The 19,363-nt window shown below is 36.6% G+C and overlaps 1 protein-coding gene, 1 non-coding gene and 2 pseudogenes across 2 annotated transcripts; 2 read left to right on the forward strand and 2 right to left on the reverse strand.

The window, feature by feature from the left end:
• Positions 1–6,031: 6,031 nt before the first annotated feature.
• LOC137722845 (phospholipase A1-IIgamma-like) lies at positions 6,032–7,803 on the reverse strand (annotated as a pseudogene).
• A 1,712-nt stretch (positions 7,804–9,515) lies between these two features.
• LOC137727058 (GDSL esterase/lipase At1g28610-like) lies at positions 9,516–11,536 on the forward strand. Its single transcript, XM_068465999.1, has 5 exons — positions 9,516–9,786; positions 9,898–10,128; positions 10,457–10,605; positions 10,673–10,949; positions 11,224–11,536. The coding sequence occupies exons 1-5, from the start codon at positions 9,525–9,527 to the stop codon at positions 11,454–11,456; spliced, it is 1,152 nt and encodes a 383-aa protein (XP_068322100.1). The 5' UTR covers positions 9,516–9,524; the 3' UTR covers positions 11,457–11,536.
• Positions 11,537–14,323: 2,787 nt separating this feature from the next.
• Positions 14,324–14,396, reverse strand: TRNAA-AGC (transfer RNA alanine (anticodon AGC)). The gene has a single exon. It is a non-coding gene; the product is annotated as a tRNA-Ala (tRNA).
• Positions 14,397–17,433: 3,037 nt separating this feature from the next.
• On the forward strand, positions 17,434–19,322 carry LOC137722856 (GDSL esterase/lipase At5g45910-like; annotated as a pseudogene).
• Positions 19,323–19,363: the final 41 nt, after the last annotated feature.

Below are 19,363 nucleotides of genomic sequence, written 5' to 3' on the forward strand. Positions count from 1 at the left end.
AACATATACTTTTTTTTGTCGATAATTAAAGAGCCGTTTGATAATTTTTGTTTTTAATTTTTAATTTTTATAAAAAAAATTGAAATTTTGTTTGGTAATTATTTTAAATAAAAAAATGAAAACTTGAAAACTAAAATGTGAAAACTCAATAATAGATTTTGAAAACTTAATGAAGCAGTTTTCAGTGTTCATTTTTTCAAAAACTTAATACTACTGAAAGTAGTTATTAAACAAGACTTTCGTTTTCAGTTTCAAAACAGTAAAAACAAAAAATATTATCAAACGACCCCTCAATAATTTAACATAAGCAGTAAATTACGTGGATATTCCCCACATTAGCTAGCAATGAGTGTTTGAGAGAAACACCATGACATGATGACATTTCAACAACTACACAAAAACATGTCTGCTAGCTTTTGTTACATTGGTCGGTTCCTTGATTTAGTGTACGTAATATATTTTACCGTTTGACCTCACCGTTAAAAAATATAGTTTAGTTGGAAGGTAGTTCAGCTGTCAACCTTATTTGCTGATGTTGATCCCCCTAAGACCACTACAGTACTAATTTAGTTAGTGTTTTATTTGATCTAGTCCCATCTTTAATTTAATTATTCCAGCTTATTTGTGTACTATATAAAACGCGAACAAATTAAGCCATCGAATTGCCAAGTATTATTAGTTTACCTCTCATTTCCATCTTCAACTCAATCTTCACCTTGAACACAACAACATGAAGTTGCTTACCGTCCTAGTCCTAGCTTTTTATTTGTGCATGGCCTTGTGTACTGTTTTATCTAGCCAACCATACAAGGCAATATTCAACTTCGGTGACTCCCTTAGTGACACTGGAAATTACCTTCTCTCTGGTGCTCCGTCATTCCCAGCCACCGGAAAACTCCCTTATGGAGAGACCTTTTTCAAACATGCAACCAGCCGATGCTCTGATGGACAACTCATCGTTGATTTTACTGGTACGTAACCCATACATACTATGCATGGCAATATAGTAAAAGTATGTGACAATTGATATATTGGTTGTAGCTGAGGCATTTCGGGTACCATATTTGCTGTTAGAAGTTGGTATAGAATCCGAGAAGGGTTCCTAACTGGTGTGGGAGTTCTAATTGTAATAGGTATGGGAAACTTGGACGCAAGTTTCAGATAGGTTTAGGATTCCAACTCAGTTTGGATTAGGTTTTGATCTAGTATAAAAAGGGTCCTTAACGTTAGGGTATAGTTAGTGTGGATATAGTGTGTGAGAGACTTATGTGACAAGAAAACTAGTTGTATGTGTGAGTTTTCTTGTATTCCTTTATTCAATCAATAAAGTGTGCTTCCGTTGTTCATGTTTTCTGTTATTGGTTTGGTTTGATCGAGGTGTAAGGTTCAACAAGTGGTATCAAGAGCCATAGGTTGCATGGTCAAATCAAAACGATGACAAAAACTGAAAGTGGAGATGATAGGGGTACTGAGGTAACCAAGACTTCGGTGCAAAGTGCTCGGTTTGAGATCGAGAAATTCATTGGGACAAATAACTTCGCTATGTGGCAGTGCGAAGTAAAGGATGTACTGATTCAACAAGGTTTACTGGTGGTGCTTGAAGACATGCCTATAACAATGAAGAAGGAGGAATGGCAGCGGCTGAATGCACATGCATGTTCCACGATTAGACTATGTCTTGGAAAAGCACAAAAATATGGTGTAATGAATATCTCATCAGCTAGAGAACTATGGGATACGTTGGAATCGAAGTACTTGAAGAAGAGTGCAGAAAACCGACTTTATCTTAAGAGTAAATTGTATCGTTTTCAGTACAAGGAAGGAACTAAGATGATTGACCATCTTGAAGATTTTAACAAGATGATTGCTGAACTTCTGAATCTAGAAGAGACGATCAAAGATGAAGATAAAGCGTTGATTATGATGAATTCCCTACCTGAATCTTACGAGTCGTTTGTTACGACATGGATTTATGGTAGAGAAATTCTTAAGTTTGATGAAATCTCAAGCGCAGTGATGAATCATGAAGTTCGCAATTTAGACAGACAAGAGAGAAACAATTCCGAAGCACTAATGGTAAGAGGAAGATCAAAGGAAAGAAAACCAGCAACTAAGAAGAAAGGCAAGTCTCGTTCGAGAGGTGCCTCAAGCAACAGAAAGTTTCTCGATAAAGATGAGTGCGCCTTCTGTCATGAGAAAGGGCACTGGAAAAAGGATTGTCCCAAAATCAAAGCCAAGAACAAAGAGAAGAAATATGAAGACTCAGAGGCAAACATTGTCGAGGCTGACAATGAAGATTTCGTCTGTGCCCTAACTGCATCAGACGGAATAAATTATATGAATCACTGGGTGCTTGATACTGGATGCACGCATCATATGACCTCTCAACGTCATTGGTTTTCTTCGTTCAAGACCCTCACTGGAATGGTATATATGGGGGATGATAATCCATGTGCAACGAAAGGAATTGGTAGTGTTAAAATCAGACATCATGATAGTGTAGTCCGAGAGCTACAAGGGGTGAGATATGTCCCAAATCTTAAGAAGAATTTAATCTCGCTTGGAACTCTTGAAGATCAAGCTTGTAAATTCTACTCAGAAAAACAAACATTGAAAGTGGCAAGAGGAGCATTAGTGATAATGAAAGCGCCAAGAAGGGGTTTGCTTTATTTGTTAGAAGGCACCACTATTGAATCTCCGATGGCTATGGTAGCAGCAAGTGATCAATCAGATACATCTTGTCTATGGCATATGAGGCTAGGTCACGTGGGAAACAAGGCATTGCAAGGATTGATTAAACAAGGGGTCCTAGAGGGAGCCAAAAGTGGGAAGATCGATTTTTGTGAACATTGCATCCTTGGCAAACAAACCAAAGTAAGTTTTGGCACGGCAATACATCAAACGGAGGGAATCCTGGATTATGTACACTCAGATGTCTGGGGGCCTGCGAAGAATGAATCCCTAGGAGGAAAGAGATGGTTCGTATCCTTCATTGATGATTATTCACGAAGAGCATGGATTTATATGATGAAGCACAAACATGAGGTGCTGGATATTTTCTTAGAATGGAAAAACACAGTCGAAAGGAAGACTGGAAAAAAATTGAAAGTCTTAAGAAGTGATAATGGGGGAGAGTATACGTCTGATCCCTTCTTTGAAACCTGCAAAAAGGAAGGTATAACACGACATTTCAGTGTTAGAGAAACTCATCAGCAGAACGGAATTGCAGAACGGTTGAATCGAACACTGTTAGAAAAGGTCAGATGTATGCTGTCACAAGCAAAACTGCATAAACGTTTTTGGGCAGAAGCATTGAGTTATGCATGTCACATTCTAAATCGTCTTCCTTCTTCAGCCCTAAACGGAAAGACTCCAATGGAAGTATGGTCAGGACAAATTGCTCAAGATTATGACAGACTAAGGGTATTCGGGTGTGATGCGTATTACCATGTGAAAGAAAATAAATTAGACCCGAGAGCAAGGAAGGCTATTTTTCTAGGGTTCAACAGTGGCGTCAAGGGATTCAGATTGTGGAGTACAGAACTCAAGAAGGTTGTAATAAGCAGAAATGTGACGTTTAATGAAACTCATATGCAACTAAGAGAAGATCGAAAGATTGTGCAAGAGGTGGAGCTAGCAGAAGAACAAACTGAACATTCAAGAGATGAAGACAAACACGACAATGAGGATCAAATCAGTGTCGATCAAGAAGAAAAGCAAGAAGATGACAGTATGGTTAATGATGTACCAGATCAAGAAGATTGTATCGCCAAGAGAAAAGGAAAAAGAGAGGTTGGGCTTCCTGCTAAATTCAAAGATTGCGTCTCCTGTATAGCCTACGCATTGACAGTAATCGAAGTAGACATCCCTACAGATTTCACAGAAGCATCAAGGAGTAAAGAAGCTAAAAATTGGCATGAAGCTATGGATGATGAGATGTTGTCACTAAAGAAGAACAAAACTTGGGATATGGTGGAGCTACCTAAGGGAAGAAAGGTCATTGGATGCAAATGGGTATATGCAAAGAAAGATGGAATGAATAATGCAAGTTCAGTAAGGTTTAAAGCCAGATTAGTAGCAAAAGGCTACGCTCAGAAAGAAGGAATAGATTACAATGAAATCTTCTCTCCCGTGGTGAAACATTCATCCATTCGAATCCTCCTTGCACTGGTGGCACAGTTCAACCTCGAATTAGTACAATTGGACGTAAAAACTGCGTTTCTGCATGGAAATTTGTCTGAAGAAATTTACATATGTCAACCAGAAGGATACGAAGAGAAAGGAAAGGAGAATCTAGTATGCAAGCTCAACAAATCTCTATATGGTTTGAAGCAATCACCGAGGCAATGGTACTTGAGGTTCGACAAGGTTATGAAGGATTTTGGCTACACTAGTAGCCAATACGATCACTGTGTATATCACAAGAAAACAAGGGAAGGTACATATGTATATTTACTGATTTATGTAGATGATATGCTCATTGCTTCTAGTGATAAAACAGAAATCTCAAAACTCAAAACTCAGATGCAAAATGAGTTTGAGATGAAAAACCTTGGCGAAGCAAAGAAAATTTTGGGGATGGAAATCACACGGGATAGAAAGAAAGGGCTGGTGTGTTTATCACAGAAACAGTATGTGGAAAGATTGCTACACAAGTTTGGCATCCGTGATGAAACCAAACCTGTAAGTACACCTCTGGCCTCTCACTTCAAGATGAGCACGCAGTTATGCCCTAAGTCTGATGAAGAAAAGACTAAGATGAAGGACGTTCCTTATTCTAGTTTGGTTGGAGGGTTGATGTATGCCATGGTGTGTACTCGACCTGATATTGCTCATGCAGTTGGATTAGTAAGTAGATTTATGCATAATCCTGGAAAAATGCATTGGGAAACTGCTCGATGGATACTGCGATATTTGCATGGAACAAGGAGCACGGGAATCTGTTTTGAGCGGAATGATAAAGGAATCGAGAAGTTCTCGATTGGATATGTAGATTCTGATTTTGCTAGTGACTTAGACAAAAGAAGATCTACCACAGGATATGTGTTTACCATGGCGAATGGTCCTATATGTTGGAGATCAATTTTACAACCAACTGTTGCTTTATCAACTACAGAAGCTGAATATATGGCAATGGCAGAAGCAATTAAGGAGGCTATTTGGACACTGGGATTAATAGCAGATTTGGGAGTTAAACAGAGAAAGATAGATGTGCATTGTGATAGTCAAAGTGCTATTTACTTGGCGAAGTATCAAGTGCATCATGCAAGAACCAAACATATAGATGTAAGATATCATTTTGTTCGGGAGATTATAGCTGAAGGCGAGATTCTTGTAAAGAAAATTGCTTCAGCTGATAATCCTGCAGATATGTTAACAAAGGTGGTTGGTGCATCAAAATTCAATCATTGTCTGGGTTTGGTGCATGTAAGACAGGTTTGATACTTGAAAATGGTGGAGCAATGGAAGCAGAAGAAGTCTCGAGGCGGAGTTCTTACCAAGGTGGAGTTTGTTAGAAGTTGGTATAGAATCCGAGAAGGGTTCCTAACTGGTGTGGGAGTTCTAATTGTAATAGGTATGGGAAACTTGGACGCAAGTTTCAGATAGGTTTAGGATTCCAACTCAGTTTGGATTAGGTTTTGATCTAGTATAAAAAGGGTCCTTAACGTTAGGGTATAGTTAGTGTGGATATAGTGTGTGAGAGACTTATGTGACAAGAAAACTAGTTGTATGTGTGAGTTTTCTTGTATTCCTTTATTCAATCAATAAAGTGTGCTTCCGTTGTTCATGTTTTCTGTTATTGGTTTGGTTTGATCGAGGTGTAAGGTTCAACAATTTGCCGCCCTATCTTGCCCTAAATAATGGCCAACATTATAATTGTGATCATGGAGTAAACTTTGCTGTTGCTGGAGCCATTGCACTTTCCCCGGAATTCTTTTACCATAGAAATATAGGATCTAGTTTGTGGACAAACGATTCCCTGAGCACTCAGCTTGTTGGTTTAAGAAGCCTAAGCCCTCACTTTGCAACATCAAACAAGGTAAGTAATTTTAATGACTATTAGCAAGTACCCTTCCATGTTATGCCAACTCGCCACTCCTCCAAGACTCTTCGGGTACTTGGATTTTTGTGTGTCGATTGCCAACTCTTCTCCCACGTCGGAGTACCCAAAAAAAAATTGGATAGTTTGGGATAACATCTAAGGTATTATGAACGTGTAAGGCTCGAAGATCTTTGTAGCCGGAGAAGACCTTCTCAAAGTTTGAGTTTCCAATTCGAGGGCTTGCGAACAAAATGGCTGTAGCTGGGCAGGCTTTGTTTGGCAGGTCCTTCGCCCTGTTAAGTCCATTAGCAACAATGTCAATTGCACTTAGCGTGGCAATTGCTGCACCCAAACTGTGCCCTGTTATGGTGATACCAATTTCCTCATCCTTGTATTGCTCTACTAGTCTCCTAACTTCTTCAATGACCTAGATGCATAAAAACCAAAAAACACTAAAACAAAAAATTATCTCATCTATGTGTCATATTATCTTACCTAATTTGGCATGCGTATTATGTTGCCAGACTGTAATTCAAATCAAATGCGATCTTACCTGGTGTCTGGCACTGGTTTTGTTGAAGGGCGAATGTGAATCATCTGAAGTATAGATGGAGTACCAACCTTGGTGCACCTTTGGATCACCTTCCTCGCCAAGTATGTTTGACGCAGAAACCAAATTAAATTGCAAGTTATTAACCCACTCCAAGGACTGCACAGTGCCTCTCCAAGCAATCACAATGTCTCTCCCGCCCAATGCAGCCTTCCCTTCATCTGTCGCCACAGCAACATACGCCATCCAGTTTGATGCCTTGCACCAAGACTCCCTTGACAAAGACATAATACGGAAGGCCTCAGCGACTTGAATCTGCGACGTCGCAAACACAAACTTGGTCACTTTATACTTAAAAGGGTTGCCTTTCTCTAAACCAACTTTAGAGAAGAAGTTCTTTCTCTAAACCGACGTTTTTTTTCCATATTGACGTATTTTGGATAACTTAGACCATCTCAAGGAGATGTCAAATATGTCAAATAAGATTAAAAGACATTCAACTGTTTTCCAATAGATATGCCAGATATGATGTGGCATGTGAGTCATTTGACTCCTTGCTTTCTAGCTGCCCTTTTTTTACAACAAAGAAGAATTCAAATATATTTAATTTATTTTTTTAATGGGACCATTAACAACCAATATAATACAAATTAAAACTATTTTTGATTATTTTTTAATAGTTAATGTAATTCTAGGCCAATAAAATAATAAAATAAATATTTGACACATCCATTGGAAAATAAGAAGATTTACCACTTGTATTCAATTTGCCACATCAGCCATCAAATAAAATTTTGACATACTATATTTGACATATCCTTTGAAGATGCTCTTAGTTACGAAGAAGACGATTGGTTTGGGTAAACAACATGGAGGTCTCTACTATCTTGTGGTGTTGGCCACTAAACAGTCCCATCCCAAAAATAAGCCATCTCGTAATCTTGTTATCATTTCTTCCGATTTTTGGCATCATCGTTTGGCCACATTTCTTCTAGTCGTTTGAAACTCTTATCTAGAACTTTGTTAAAGCTTCCTTAATCTCATAATAAAGTATGCAATATTTGCCCTTTGGCTAAACAAACATGACTTCTATTTGTGACGAGTGATCTATTTCTAGTTCTCTCAGTCCCTTCTCCCTTGTACATTAATGTGACATTTGGGGACTTCACATAACCACTTCTCTTACTGGAGCACTTTGTTTTTTGACCATTGTCGATGACTTTTCATGATATACATGAGTGTTCCTCATGTGCCATAAAAACGAAACACAAGGAATTCTTAAGTTCTTTTTTTGCTTTTGTCCAACGACAATTCAATTCCAAAATACAAAAAATCCGAATGGATAATGGTAAGTTTTATTAATAGCATCAATTTTTTCAAAATAATGGAATCATCTACCAACATTCATGCGTCTACACACTCGAGTTTGTTGAACACAAGCATAGGCATGGAGGACAAAGAGACAGTAATAAACGGTTTCACTTTCTTCAGTAGAGGCCCAGTATAGGCCCATCACAGGAGCATGATGCGAACTCACTTGGCTGTGTGGAGTTTGCTGTATGATTTACAGTTGCCACACTTGGACTCTTCAATGCTTTATTGTGATAATGTGTGATAATGTGAAAATATTAGCATCTTCTCTGGCTCCTCCGTCAAAAACGAGCATAGCTTAAAGAGTGAAATTTTCTTAATTCTTTTTCTAATTTGGTTGCAGTTTTATTTATTTAGGGTTTCAGACACCCATTTTTTTCCTGGGTGTGTTTAGTTTCTTGGAAAGAGATAAACTAAATTAAGTCTGAATTGGATGCTTGATTTGGTTTAACTTTACTAAAGAAGTGTTTCATTTGGTTCTTGTTTTTCAGGAGATGATTTTGGGATGGTTTTCTTGAAAGGTTTGGCTTTGATATGCATTCATATGAATTGTTTTACTAATTTTTCCATTTTGTATGTTTGGGCTTGATTTATTGTTCACTAATTCTCCAAACTCACTCAGTTTTCTGGTTCAACATTCAACAGAAGGCAGCAAACTCGTAAAAGAACGTGTCCAGCGAAAGAATTTGCAGAGATTCAAACTGACCCATGAGTAAAACTGTAAAAGATATAATTTACTGGAAAAAAAAATTAACATAATTGGGTCCTAGGATAACATGAGAGAGTCTCTCCCCAATCCTCATATTGGAGGCGGAAAGTTGAAGCTTATTTCAATAGAATAAAGAGAAAACTTGTTTACCCCGCGTCGTGTCTACTCTTGCACCGGAGATTTTTCCGATCACTGACTTTCTCAGCCATAAACCACCACTGAGTTTCAAATCCTTCTTAATAACTGCTTTGTTTTTAATTAGGTAATTATTTTTTGTCCACAAAATATCATTATTTTGGAACAATTTATTGAATATTGCTCAATTTTGGGCGATAGAAGGTTTACGTTAACTCTTATACGAATGGCTGAAATTTAGGCAAGCAGATGACTAAAACAATGGTAACCTTCAAGTCGCCATTTAGCCGATGGTAACAAATTGTTGGCCGTTTGCATAGATGAGGGGAAATGTCCAGCTTAGACAATGGTGAAATTCCTTTGTTTGATGCCATTTTTTTAGAGCAGGTAGCTGTTTCCGGAACTGTAGAAATTGACGCACGTGGGGGTTAATAAGCAAATAAAGGGGTATCAGTATATAGAATTCCTCTAATAGACTTGTAGTTGGAAGGCAGCTATCTCCTCGCATAGACTTACAGTTGCAAGCTGCGCTTGACTACTTGGTTTCTGTACTTTTTCATGCATGCATTTAATTGAGACATGAATTTATTGTTACCATATGGCGCTTGACTACTTCGAATACGTGTACTTATTCACACACACACACAATTTGTATATTAATATATATACATAACTGAAGCTGCGTGTAAGTGAGAGTAGGAGATAGAGAGAGATCCATGGCTTGGTATTTTCGGGCAAGTTTGACCATGAAGGTCCTCCTCCTCGTGGGAACAGTTGTGATCATCCCACATGCGCTTGGTTGCTACACTTCAATCATTGGCTTTGGGGATTCAACTGCTGATACAGGCAACTCATACCTCAATGCCCTTGACCACCATGACGAGCCTTTCCACTTCTTCTTCCCTCCATATGGGGAGGACTTCTTTCATCACCCCACCGGCCGCTGCTGCGACGGTCGTTTAATCATAGACTTCATTGGTATGTGCAATACATCCACTTATCTATATCTCGTACCATTAAAAAGCCATACTAATCATATTTTTTTCATTTAACAAATAATCAGGTTCTTTTTGGCTTCATCTTTTGCAGCTGAATCTCTGGGACTTCCTCTTGTGCGACCTTATTTTGAAATCCTGAACGTCAATGAAACAGTGCGCAACTTTGAAGAGGGTGGGAATTTTGCAGTAGTAGGAGCCACTGCACTTGACACTGACTTTCTTGAACAAATGGGACATTATAATGAATTTACAAACTTCTCTCTAAGAATTCAAGTGGATTGGTTCAAAGGAATGTTATCACCTTTATGCAATACAGCTTCAGGTCAATTACCAAACTTTTTATGAGCATTTAGATTATGTGTCTAATTTCTCTAACTTTAACACTAAACGACATTTCTATCGTTTGGAATTATAGAGTAAACTTTTTGCTACAATTGTGGTGCAGTAAATTTTAACTAATTTTTCTTTCTAAGTAAGTTTCAATGATTGTGTTAAAATGCAAATTTACAATTTCAAGTTGTTTCTTGTCCCCATTTACCACATAAATAACAACTCCAATTAATAATTGTACTTGGGGCCTGAATGTGAAGGTTTCATCTTGGATGTGACTGATCAGTTACTCTTTTTTTTTTTTTATCTTTGATTTGCAGACTGCAGGGATCTCCTCTCTAGTTCTCTAGTTCTTATGGGACCGATTGGAGGCAACGATTACACCCATGCGTTGTTTGCAGGAGACAGTTTTCAAATTGTTCGAACATTTGTTCCAGTAGTGATGGAAGCAATGGCTTCAGCTATCAATGTAAGAGTTGAAATCATATAAATTGTAGGCTTCTATGATTTAATTTTATGGTTGCATTGCTCTGCAGGAGTTGATTGAGCATGGGGCATCAACACTTTTGGTACCAGGCAACTTTCCAATTGGTTGCCTCCCTGCTTATCTTACATTCTATGAGGGTTCAGATGAGAGTGAATACGATCCTTCAACTGGTTGTCTTACTTGGTTAAACAAGTTTTCTGAGTATCACAATGAGCAGCTTCAAATAAAACTAAGTCAGATTCGAAGCCTTCATCCTCATGCTAACATCATTTATGGAGATGTTTACAGTGCTACGTTACAACTGTATCAGTCTCCAAAACAATTTGGTACAACATCTCTCTAGCACTCATTTACTAATCATTTTAGTTTTTAGTTTTCATTAAAAAAATTTAAAACAAACTAAAAACTAAAAGTAATGGCCGCAAGTTTTCAATTTTTTTTAATAAAAAAAATATAAAAAAAAAACAAAATGATTATCGAATGGCCTTAAATGTTTTTAATTAATTTTTACGATTATTGTTAAAGGTACATGAAGTTTGGAAGTGTTTCAAATGTTGAACCTCTCAGTTATCATAAATCATCGGATTCACGTCACTGCAGGATTTACTTGGGAAGCGACCAAAGCATGCTGTGGAGGAGGGGGGACATACAATTACAACTCATCAGCACAATGTGGTCTTCCAGGGGCAAGTGCTTGTGCAAACCCTGAAGAGTCTATCAACTGGGACGGTCTGCACTGTACTGAAGCAGCAAACCGGTGGATAACCAAGGCCTTATTATATGGAAATTATAGCATTCCCCACATTAGTACCTCCTTTGTGTCACAACTGTGACTTGGCCTCCAATTTATTTTCCCATTTATATCACACAAGAAATTATCTTGTGCCATTTATTGATGTCATCAATAATTTTAAGGGGCTTATACTTCAAGAAATTAATTGTGTTTGGCTTTGCACCAGTAACTATGTCATCAAATCTCGCTCTACATGTGCTACTTGTATCATGTAAAAAAAATGAAAAAAAAATTAAATAAAAAGGTCCATTTCATTAATATGATCGACCCGCTGAATTATTAGAGCCTCCATGGCTCCATGTCCCAATTTGGCATACACAGATAAACAAAAGCAAAAGAAATATATCTTGTGTACACATCGTATGGTGTTATATTTTAGAGAGACTTTAGGATATTCTATTTATATTAGAAAAACTTTTTAAGGGTGTGGTAGAAATTTTTCTAAAACAAAACAAAATCCTAAATAGCTAAAATGACAAATTAGGAAAGAATCCCTTTTGGCTAGAGAAACACATCAGTCACTTTCGCACGCATGATTTGGGGTCGGTTTAGCTTTTGGACAAATTTGAAAAATAGGAAACTTGTAGCTCTTATCTCTTATGCTTTGAAGCATATGTTGTTGAGAATATGAATAACACATAAGGGAAATGAGGGATCTTGCATGTGCATATAAGTAATTGGGCTACTTCTCCTATTGCCAATTAGTTTTATGGTAGAACATTAACTTTGTCATAGTATCAGAGCAGGTTGTTCATTGTGTAAAGCTCAATGGCCACACATGTTTCACGTCACTCGATTTGTGTTGTCCACGTACTAAGCTTGAAAACTAGCCACACATGAGGGCACCTATTGAGAATATGAATATCACATTGGAGAAATGAGGGACCTTGCATGGTAATTGGGCTACTTTTCTTATTGTTAATTAGTTTTATGGTGAAATCACAGCTTATGTTGCTAAGGAAAATTGGGAAACCCTTCAAATCTTCACTCTCCCATATATGTGCAGTTCTCATAAGAATGTAACTTACGCGGGATTGATTTGCAAAATTGGAACGTTTTACTCTGTGAAAAATTATGAAATTTAGACACAATGACCTTCAACCTCTTAGCTTCCTTCTCTAGTTATTCGGAAAGTCAATTTATCGTAAAATAAACATCCTAATTGTGTAGATTGGCTAAAATTGAGAAAAGGAAAATACTAAAGCTCTTTATAATTCACTTTCTTAACAAAATTTAGAATAATTGACATGAAAATATAGAAAATAATACACCTATATATATGCTATATAGTTTAAAGTATAATCCTACCATACCACATTTGATATTAATGGTGTTGAAGCCATTTTTGGTTTTGTGTACGTACGTAGTAGCGTAACGAGGGAACTTGTGCTCCTGCTCATAGCTCATAGGACCATCACCAGTATTATTTTAATTGCAATTTTCCTCAAATCAGCACCGCCACTAGAAATTCAGAAAAATGTCTAGTTGAGGACGTCTATAATATTTAAAGCTCCAACTGCAAAAAAGCATCATAAGCACGTGGCTAGAAATGTATTATAATAATAACAACTCAAAGCTTCAGTATGGCGCGAAGCAACAACTAAGGCCACCGGTGTACGTTACATCAGTAATACATCAATGAGCGGTCACATTCATCCATGCATGCGCCAAATTGCCCAACATCTTAGCTCAATAATATCATCGTGTGTGTATATATATATATATATATATATACTTTGCTACCTCATGCATCAACAACTTATAATTACATTCATACACACACATGAGAGTTTGATAATAACATCTAACAATTTACAGTTACTTACATACGTGTAAGCGTCTAATATTAATATTTTTATATTATATATTTGTCATTAAAAGCCATTGTACACAAAACTTTGTCATCTAATTAATCGTGGGGCCTTGAATCAGGCATTGATAGAAGAAGGGGCAGTACAGTTGGTGGTGCCTGGAAACTTGCCAATTGGGTGTTTAGCCGCATTGACTTTGTTGCAAACCCCCAATTGGATCGGCAGCCTGTAGAGATCATACGCAAACTGGGATGGTATTCACTTCACAGAAGCAGCTATCGCTACATTGCCAAGGGCTTGATCCATGGCCAATTTACCAAACCCATATAGCTTGTATTTGATCAGCTACTTTGCTTTTATCCTATAATCATTATTGTTTTGATAAATAAAGAACAAGACATTTTAACTTTGAGATTTCTTCCAAAATTTAAAAGAGAGTCATCCATGGCCATTTTACCACACCCCTCTACCTTATATGATGGTTAGTTACTGCGTTAGACAATTAGAGATGTTACAGTGTCAATATTTAATCGGTATGTCAACAAGAAGATTGGCCAAATATAAAGTCAAAATCAAGAAAGTATAAACACTAAATATGTCATGTTTTCGCCTTTGAGTCATCAAATAACTAACATCAATGGTTAACCCCTCATTTTGTTGCAAACATTAATCAGCATTGTCGTGATGAGTATTGTAAACACAAGAAACAGAATTCGATGATAATCTGTTTTTAGGTATACAATTAATATAGTTATCTACCTACAACTAGATCAATTAGTACTCTTGAAAACCCATTCCTTTCACATTTAAAAGTTTCCAGAGACTGAACCGCAAGGACAAGTTTCTCGTTGTGGTGCAATTTCCGTTTCTCGGTTTGGTACTTTGCTAACCACATATGGTATGTTTGACGGTTAAAAGTCAAAGGCGGTGGAAGGTTTAGTGGTTCAAAAACTAACTAGTAGTATGTTTTTCTTTGACAAGTCCTTGGTGGAAGGTTTGGTGGTGAAGAGATAAACGACACGACGCTTTCACAAACGACAGTATCTTTGATGTCGTTGGTAGGACAGGAAATAAAAAGGAAAAAAGAAAAATAGAATGGAGTTGCGGGGTATCGATCCCCGTCCCTCTCGCATGCTAAGCGAGCGCTCTACCATCTGAGCTACATCCCCGTGGACTTCCAACCTTTCCATTTAACTGATATCAAAATAAACAATGTTTCTTCAATTTCTAAACATATTAATGGAATCTTTTGGGAAGTGTTATTTACACTCCAAAAATCTTATTCTACACTCCTCACAAGTGTATTTTTCTTTCCTAATATAGAAAATTTGGAGTGTAGAATGAGATTTTTGGAGTGCGAATAACAATTCCCAATCGTTTTTGTCAATAAAAAGAAGGCAAAAAAACTATTGAGTCTTCTATCACAACAAAAAGGTTAAGGACGATAATATAATTTTACAAAACAAAATTTTGCTGTTTTTTGTTTAAGCCTCACTTACACGTAATTTTAACATCTCTAATTAAAAATAATAATAATAATAAAAATAAAAACTTCTCTCACTCTCTCCCTCTCTCCTTCAATTCTAAAAGCAAAAATAGAAAATTTTACACACAATTTGTGTGTGGACATATACTAATATTTGATTAAACGAAGACTTCAAACATATACAAAAAGACTTCACGTCGTTAGTTAATTGTATTAAAAGTCTTAATCATGTATGTTCATCTTAATTTGGCCGTCCGACGTCCCATCTTCATCTTCACCTTGATCATCACTAATCAGTTTAACATAATGTTGTTTATGTATAAAATCCTAGCCTTTTATGTATGCTGTCGACCTTATGCACTGTAATTTCAGCAACTACCGTTCAACCTTAACCTTACAAGGCAAAATTTTGCTTCAAGAAAGGTGACAATATCAGCATTCCCTGCAAGAAAAAAGAATTAATAGGCAGATACGGGGATGGTATTCACTTAACAGAAGCAAACTGGGATGGTTAACCCCTCACATACTGGGATGGTATTCGCTTTTGAGCCATCAAATAACTAACATAAATGGTTAATCCCTCACTTTGTTGCAAACATTAATCAGCATTGTCGTGATGAGTATTGTAAACACAAGAGACATAATTCGACGACAATCTGTTTTTAGGTATAAAATTAATCTAGCTATCTACCTACAACTAGATCAGCCAGTACTCTGTAAAACATTCCTTTCACATTTAAAAGTTTCCAAAGACTGGACCACAAGGACATGTTTCTCATTGTGGTGCAATTTCCGTTTCTGGGTTTGGTACTTTTGCTAACCACACACATGGTCTGTTTGACGTTTAAAAGTCAAGAGCAGTGGAAGGTTTGGTGGTGCAAAAACTAACTAGTAGTATGTTTTGCTTTGACAAGTCCTTGCTGGTGGAAGGTTTGGTGGTGCAAAAACTAACTAGTAGTATGTTTTGGTGCAAAAACTAACTAGTAGTATGTTTTACTTTGACAAGTCCTTGCTGGTGGAAGGTTTGGTGGTGCAAAAACTAACTAGTAGTATGTTTTGCTTTGACAAGTCCTTGCTGGTGGAAGGTTTGGTGGTGCAAAAACTAACTAGTAGTATGTTTTGCTTTGACAAGTCCTTGCTGGTGGAAGGTTTGGTGGTGCAAAAACTAACTAGTAGTATGTTTTGCTTTGACAAGTCCTTGCTGGAAGGTTTGGTGGTGAAGAGATAAACGAGACGACGCTTTCACAAACGACAGTATCTTTGATGTCGTTGGTAGGACAGGAAAGACATTTCACTTTAGTTTCCTTGCTTTCTTTAGAAATGATATGAATAAAAGGAGAACCGAACACAGAAATCTAACTGCACAGATATCAAGTAAATTTTCTTATATGCTTAAACTACAAGCCACTTTCCTTTTCTTTGGTATTACACGGTTTAAGACAAAACAATCAGAAATATAATATTAATTGATCAACTTATAAATACTAACCCAACCTAGCACTCAAGAATTTAAATATAATTAGAATCGATCATCATCCTCATGGTGCATCAGGACCCAAGGGCACCTTCCAATTGAGTATACTTTTCCATTTCCTAGTGTTAAAGAAGAATTCCATGAGGATCCTCGCTGCATCCTCTTTGTGAAGATTATGGGAATTTTCAAATTACATATGTTCATCGTACATCGTGCAATCAGAAATCATTGTAAAATTTTTATTTAAAATTGAATATAAATAGTACCTAACGAAAACTATTTATATTCAATTTTAAATAAAAAAATTTACAATGATTTCTGATCGCATGATGTACGATGAACGGATGTGATTAGAGAATCCTTAGAATCCGACGAGAATCCTCTCTCTTAAAAGAATTGATAGAGTTGGTGGAGATAAAATAACTTTATGAAGCATTTTAGAGTTGACCAAGTAATTGAACCCACTAAGGACAATTAACATATTTTTTTTTTGTGGATAATTAAAGGGCCGTTTGATAATATTTTGTTTTTAATTTTTAATTTTTGTAAAAAAATTGAAATTTTGTTTGGTAATTATTTTAAATAAAAAAATGAAAACTTGAAAACTAAAAAGTGAAAACTCAATAATAAATTTTGAAAACTCAATGAAGCAATTCTCAGTGTTCATTTTTTCGAAAACTTAATACTGAAAGTAGTTACTAAACAAGACTTTCGTTTTCAATTTCAAAACAGTAAAAACAAAAAATATTATCAAACGTCCCCTCAATAATTTAACATAACCAGTAAGTTACGTGGACATTCCCCACATTAGCTAGCAACATGAGTGTTTGAGAGAAACACTATGACATGATGACATTTCAACAACTACACAAAAACATGTCAGCTAGCTTTTGTTACATTGGTCGGCTCCTTGATTTAGTGTACGTAATATATTTTACCATTTGACCTCAACGTTAAAAAACAAAGTTTAGTTGGAAGGTAGCTCAGCTGTCAACCTTATTTGCTGATGTTGATCCCCCTAAGACCACTACAGTACTAATTTAGTTAGTGTTTTATTTGATCTAGTCCCATCTTTAATTTAATTATTCCAGCTTATTTGTGTACTATACAAAACGCGAACAAATTAAGCCATCGAATTGCCAAATATTATTAGTTTACCTCTCATTTCCATCTTCAACTCAATCTTCACCTTGAACACAACAACATGAAGTTGCTTACCGTCCTAGTCCTAGCTTTTTATTTGTGCATGGCCTTGTGTACTGTTTTATCTAGTCAACCATACAAGGCAATATTCAACTTCGGTGACTCCCTTAGTGACACCGTAAATTACCTTCTCTCTGGTACTCCGTCATTCCCAGCCATTGGAAACCACCCTTATGGAGAGACCTTTTTCAAACATGCAACCGGCCGATGCTTTGATGGACAACTCGTCGTTGATTTCACTGGTACGTAACCCATACATACTATGCATGGCAATATAGTAAAAGTATGTGACAATTGATATATTGGTTGTAGCTGAGGCATTTCGGGTACCATATTTGGCGCCCTATCTTGCCCTAAATAATGGCCAACATTATAATTGTGATCATGGAGTAAACTTTGCTGTTGCTGGAGCCACTGCACTTTCCCCGGAATTCTTTTACCAAAGAAATATAGGATCTAGTTTGTGGACAAACGATTCCCTGAGCACTCAGCTTGGTTGGTTTAAGAAGCTTAAGCCCTCACTTTGCAACATCAAACAAGGTAAGTAATTTTAATGACCATTAGAAAGTATAGTTCTATGAGCGCGTTTGATAACCATTTCATTTGCACTAAAAGTGAAATAGTTATCAAACATGTCTTACATTAACTCATAATTCTATCTGTAATCTAATTTTCTTAAATTAACTCACATTTAATTAACAGAGTGTGACATCTACTTCAAGAATGCACTCTTTCAGGTGGGAGAGAGAGGTGGAAACGATTACAATTACCCTTTCTTTTCTGGTTGGTGCATTAGACATGTCAAAACTTTAGTCCCACTTCTTGTTGAGGCAGTTTCTAATGCCACAAATGTAAGCATATAAATTAGCAACTTTTGAACAAAAATTTCTCACTAAATTAATTTTGTTAATTATATGAGCATTTTTGTGTGTTGTGGTTGCAGGCATTGATAGAAGAAGGAGCAGTGGAGTTGGTGGTGCCTGGAAATTTGCCAATTGGGTGCTCAACTGTGTACCTCACAATATTTCAAAACCCTAATAAATATTTTTATGATCGAAATGGATGTTTGAAGGCCTTGAATGCTTTCTCCAAGTACCATAACAATGAGCTCAAACGATCCTGGAGGAAACTCAGAGAAAAACACCCACATGCAAGGATTATATATGCTGATTACTATGGTGCAGCCATGCCTTTTTATCATGGCCTCACCATCACGGTTAGTTTTACCTCCACCATTTCGAGAAATTTGGTGTGCTCCTCACAATATCATGTGGTGTTACAAGCCGCTAATATTATAAACGTGTTTTGATATTGATATTATATATTAAATATAAATATGCTCGTACATTAGTATTAACACGTAACTTTGTTGACATATACATATGCAGGGTTCAAAAGTGTTCTAACGGCCTGTTGTGGAGGGGGAGGACCCTACAATTTCAATATTTCAGCAACGTGTGGAGGACCAGGCTCAATGACCTGCAAAGATCCATACTTGTATGCAAGTTGGGATGGAATTCACTTAACAGAAGCAGCCTATCGCTACATTGCCTTGGGTTCCATCCTGCCCACTTTAGTAATTTTACTACTCCCCACTAGCATCAGCAAGTTTCTTAAAGCCATCTCTCCCAGCCAAAAACAAAACAAAAGTGTATTATGTATTCCTTTTTTATGAAAAGTTATTGTATTATATAATTATAATTATAATGAATAATAACCCTATGCATATATTTTGGATATAACGTAATTGAAGGCCATTTTACTTTTCCTTTGTTTTGTTACATCATATTTAGGGAAGGGAGAATCGAACATGACTTCAAATGTACAGATTTAAAATAAATGTTCTTAATCACTTGAACTACATGTTCTTTCTTGATATTTCATGAATGACACAAATTTATGCTATAACTTTGATTTTATTTTTAGCTTTAGACAAATGAATTAATTCAACCTTCGTAATTCAAATATTCCAA

This window comes from Pyrus communis, chromosome 2 (genome assembly GCF_963583255.1).
Source record: "Pyrus communis chromosome 2, drPyrComm1.1, whole genome shotgun sequence".
Classification (NCBI taxonomy): Eukaryota; Viridiplantae; Streptophyta; class Magnoliopsida; order Rosales; family Rosaceae; genus Pyrus; species Pyrus communis.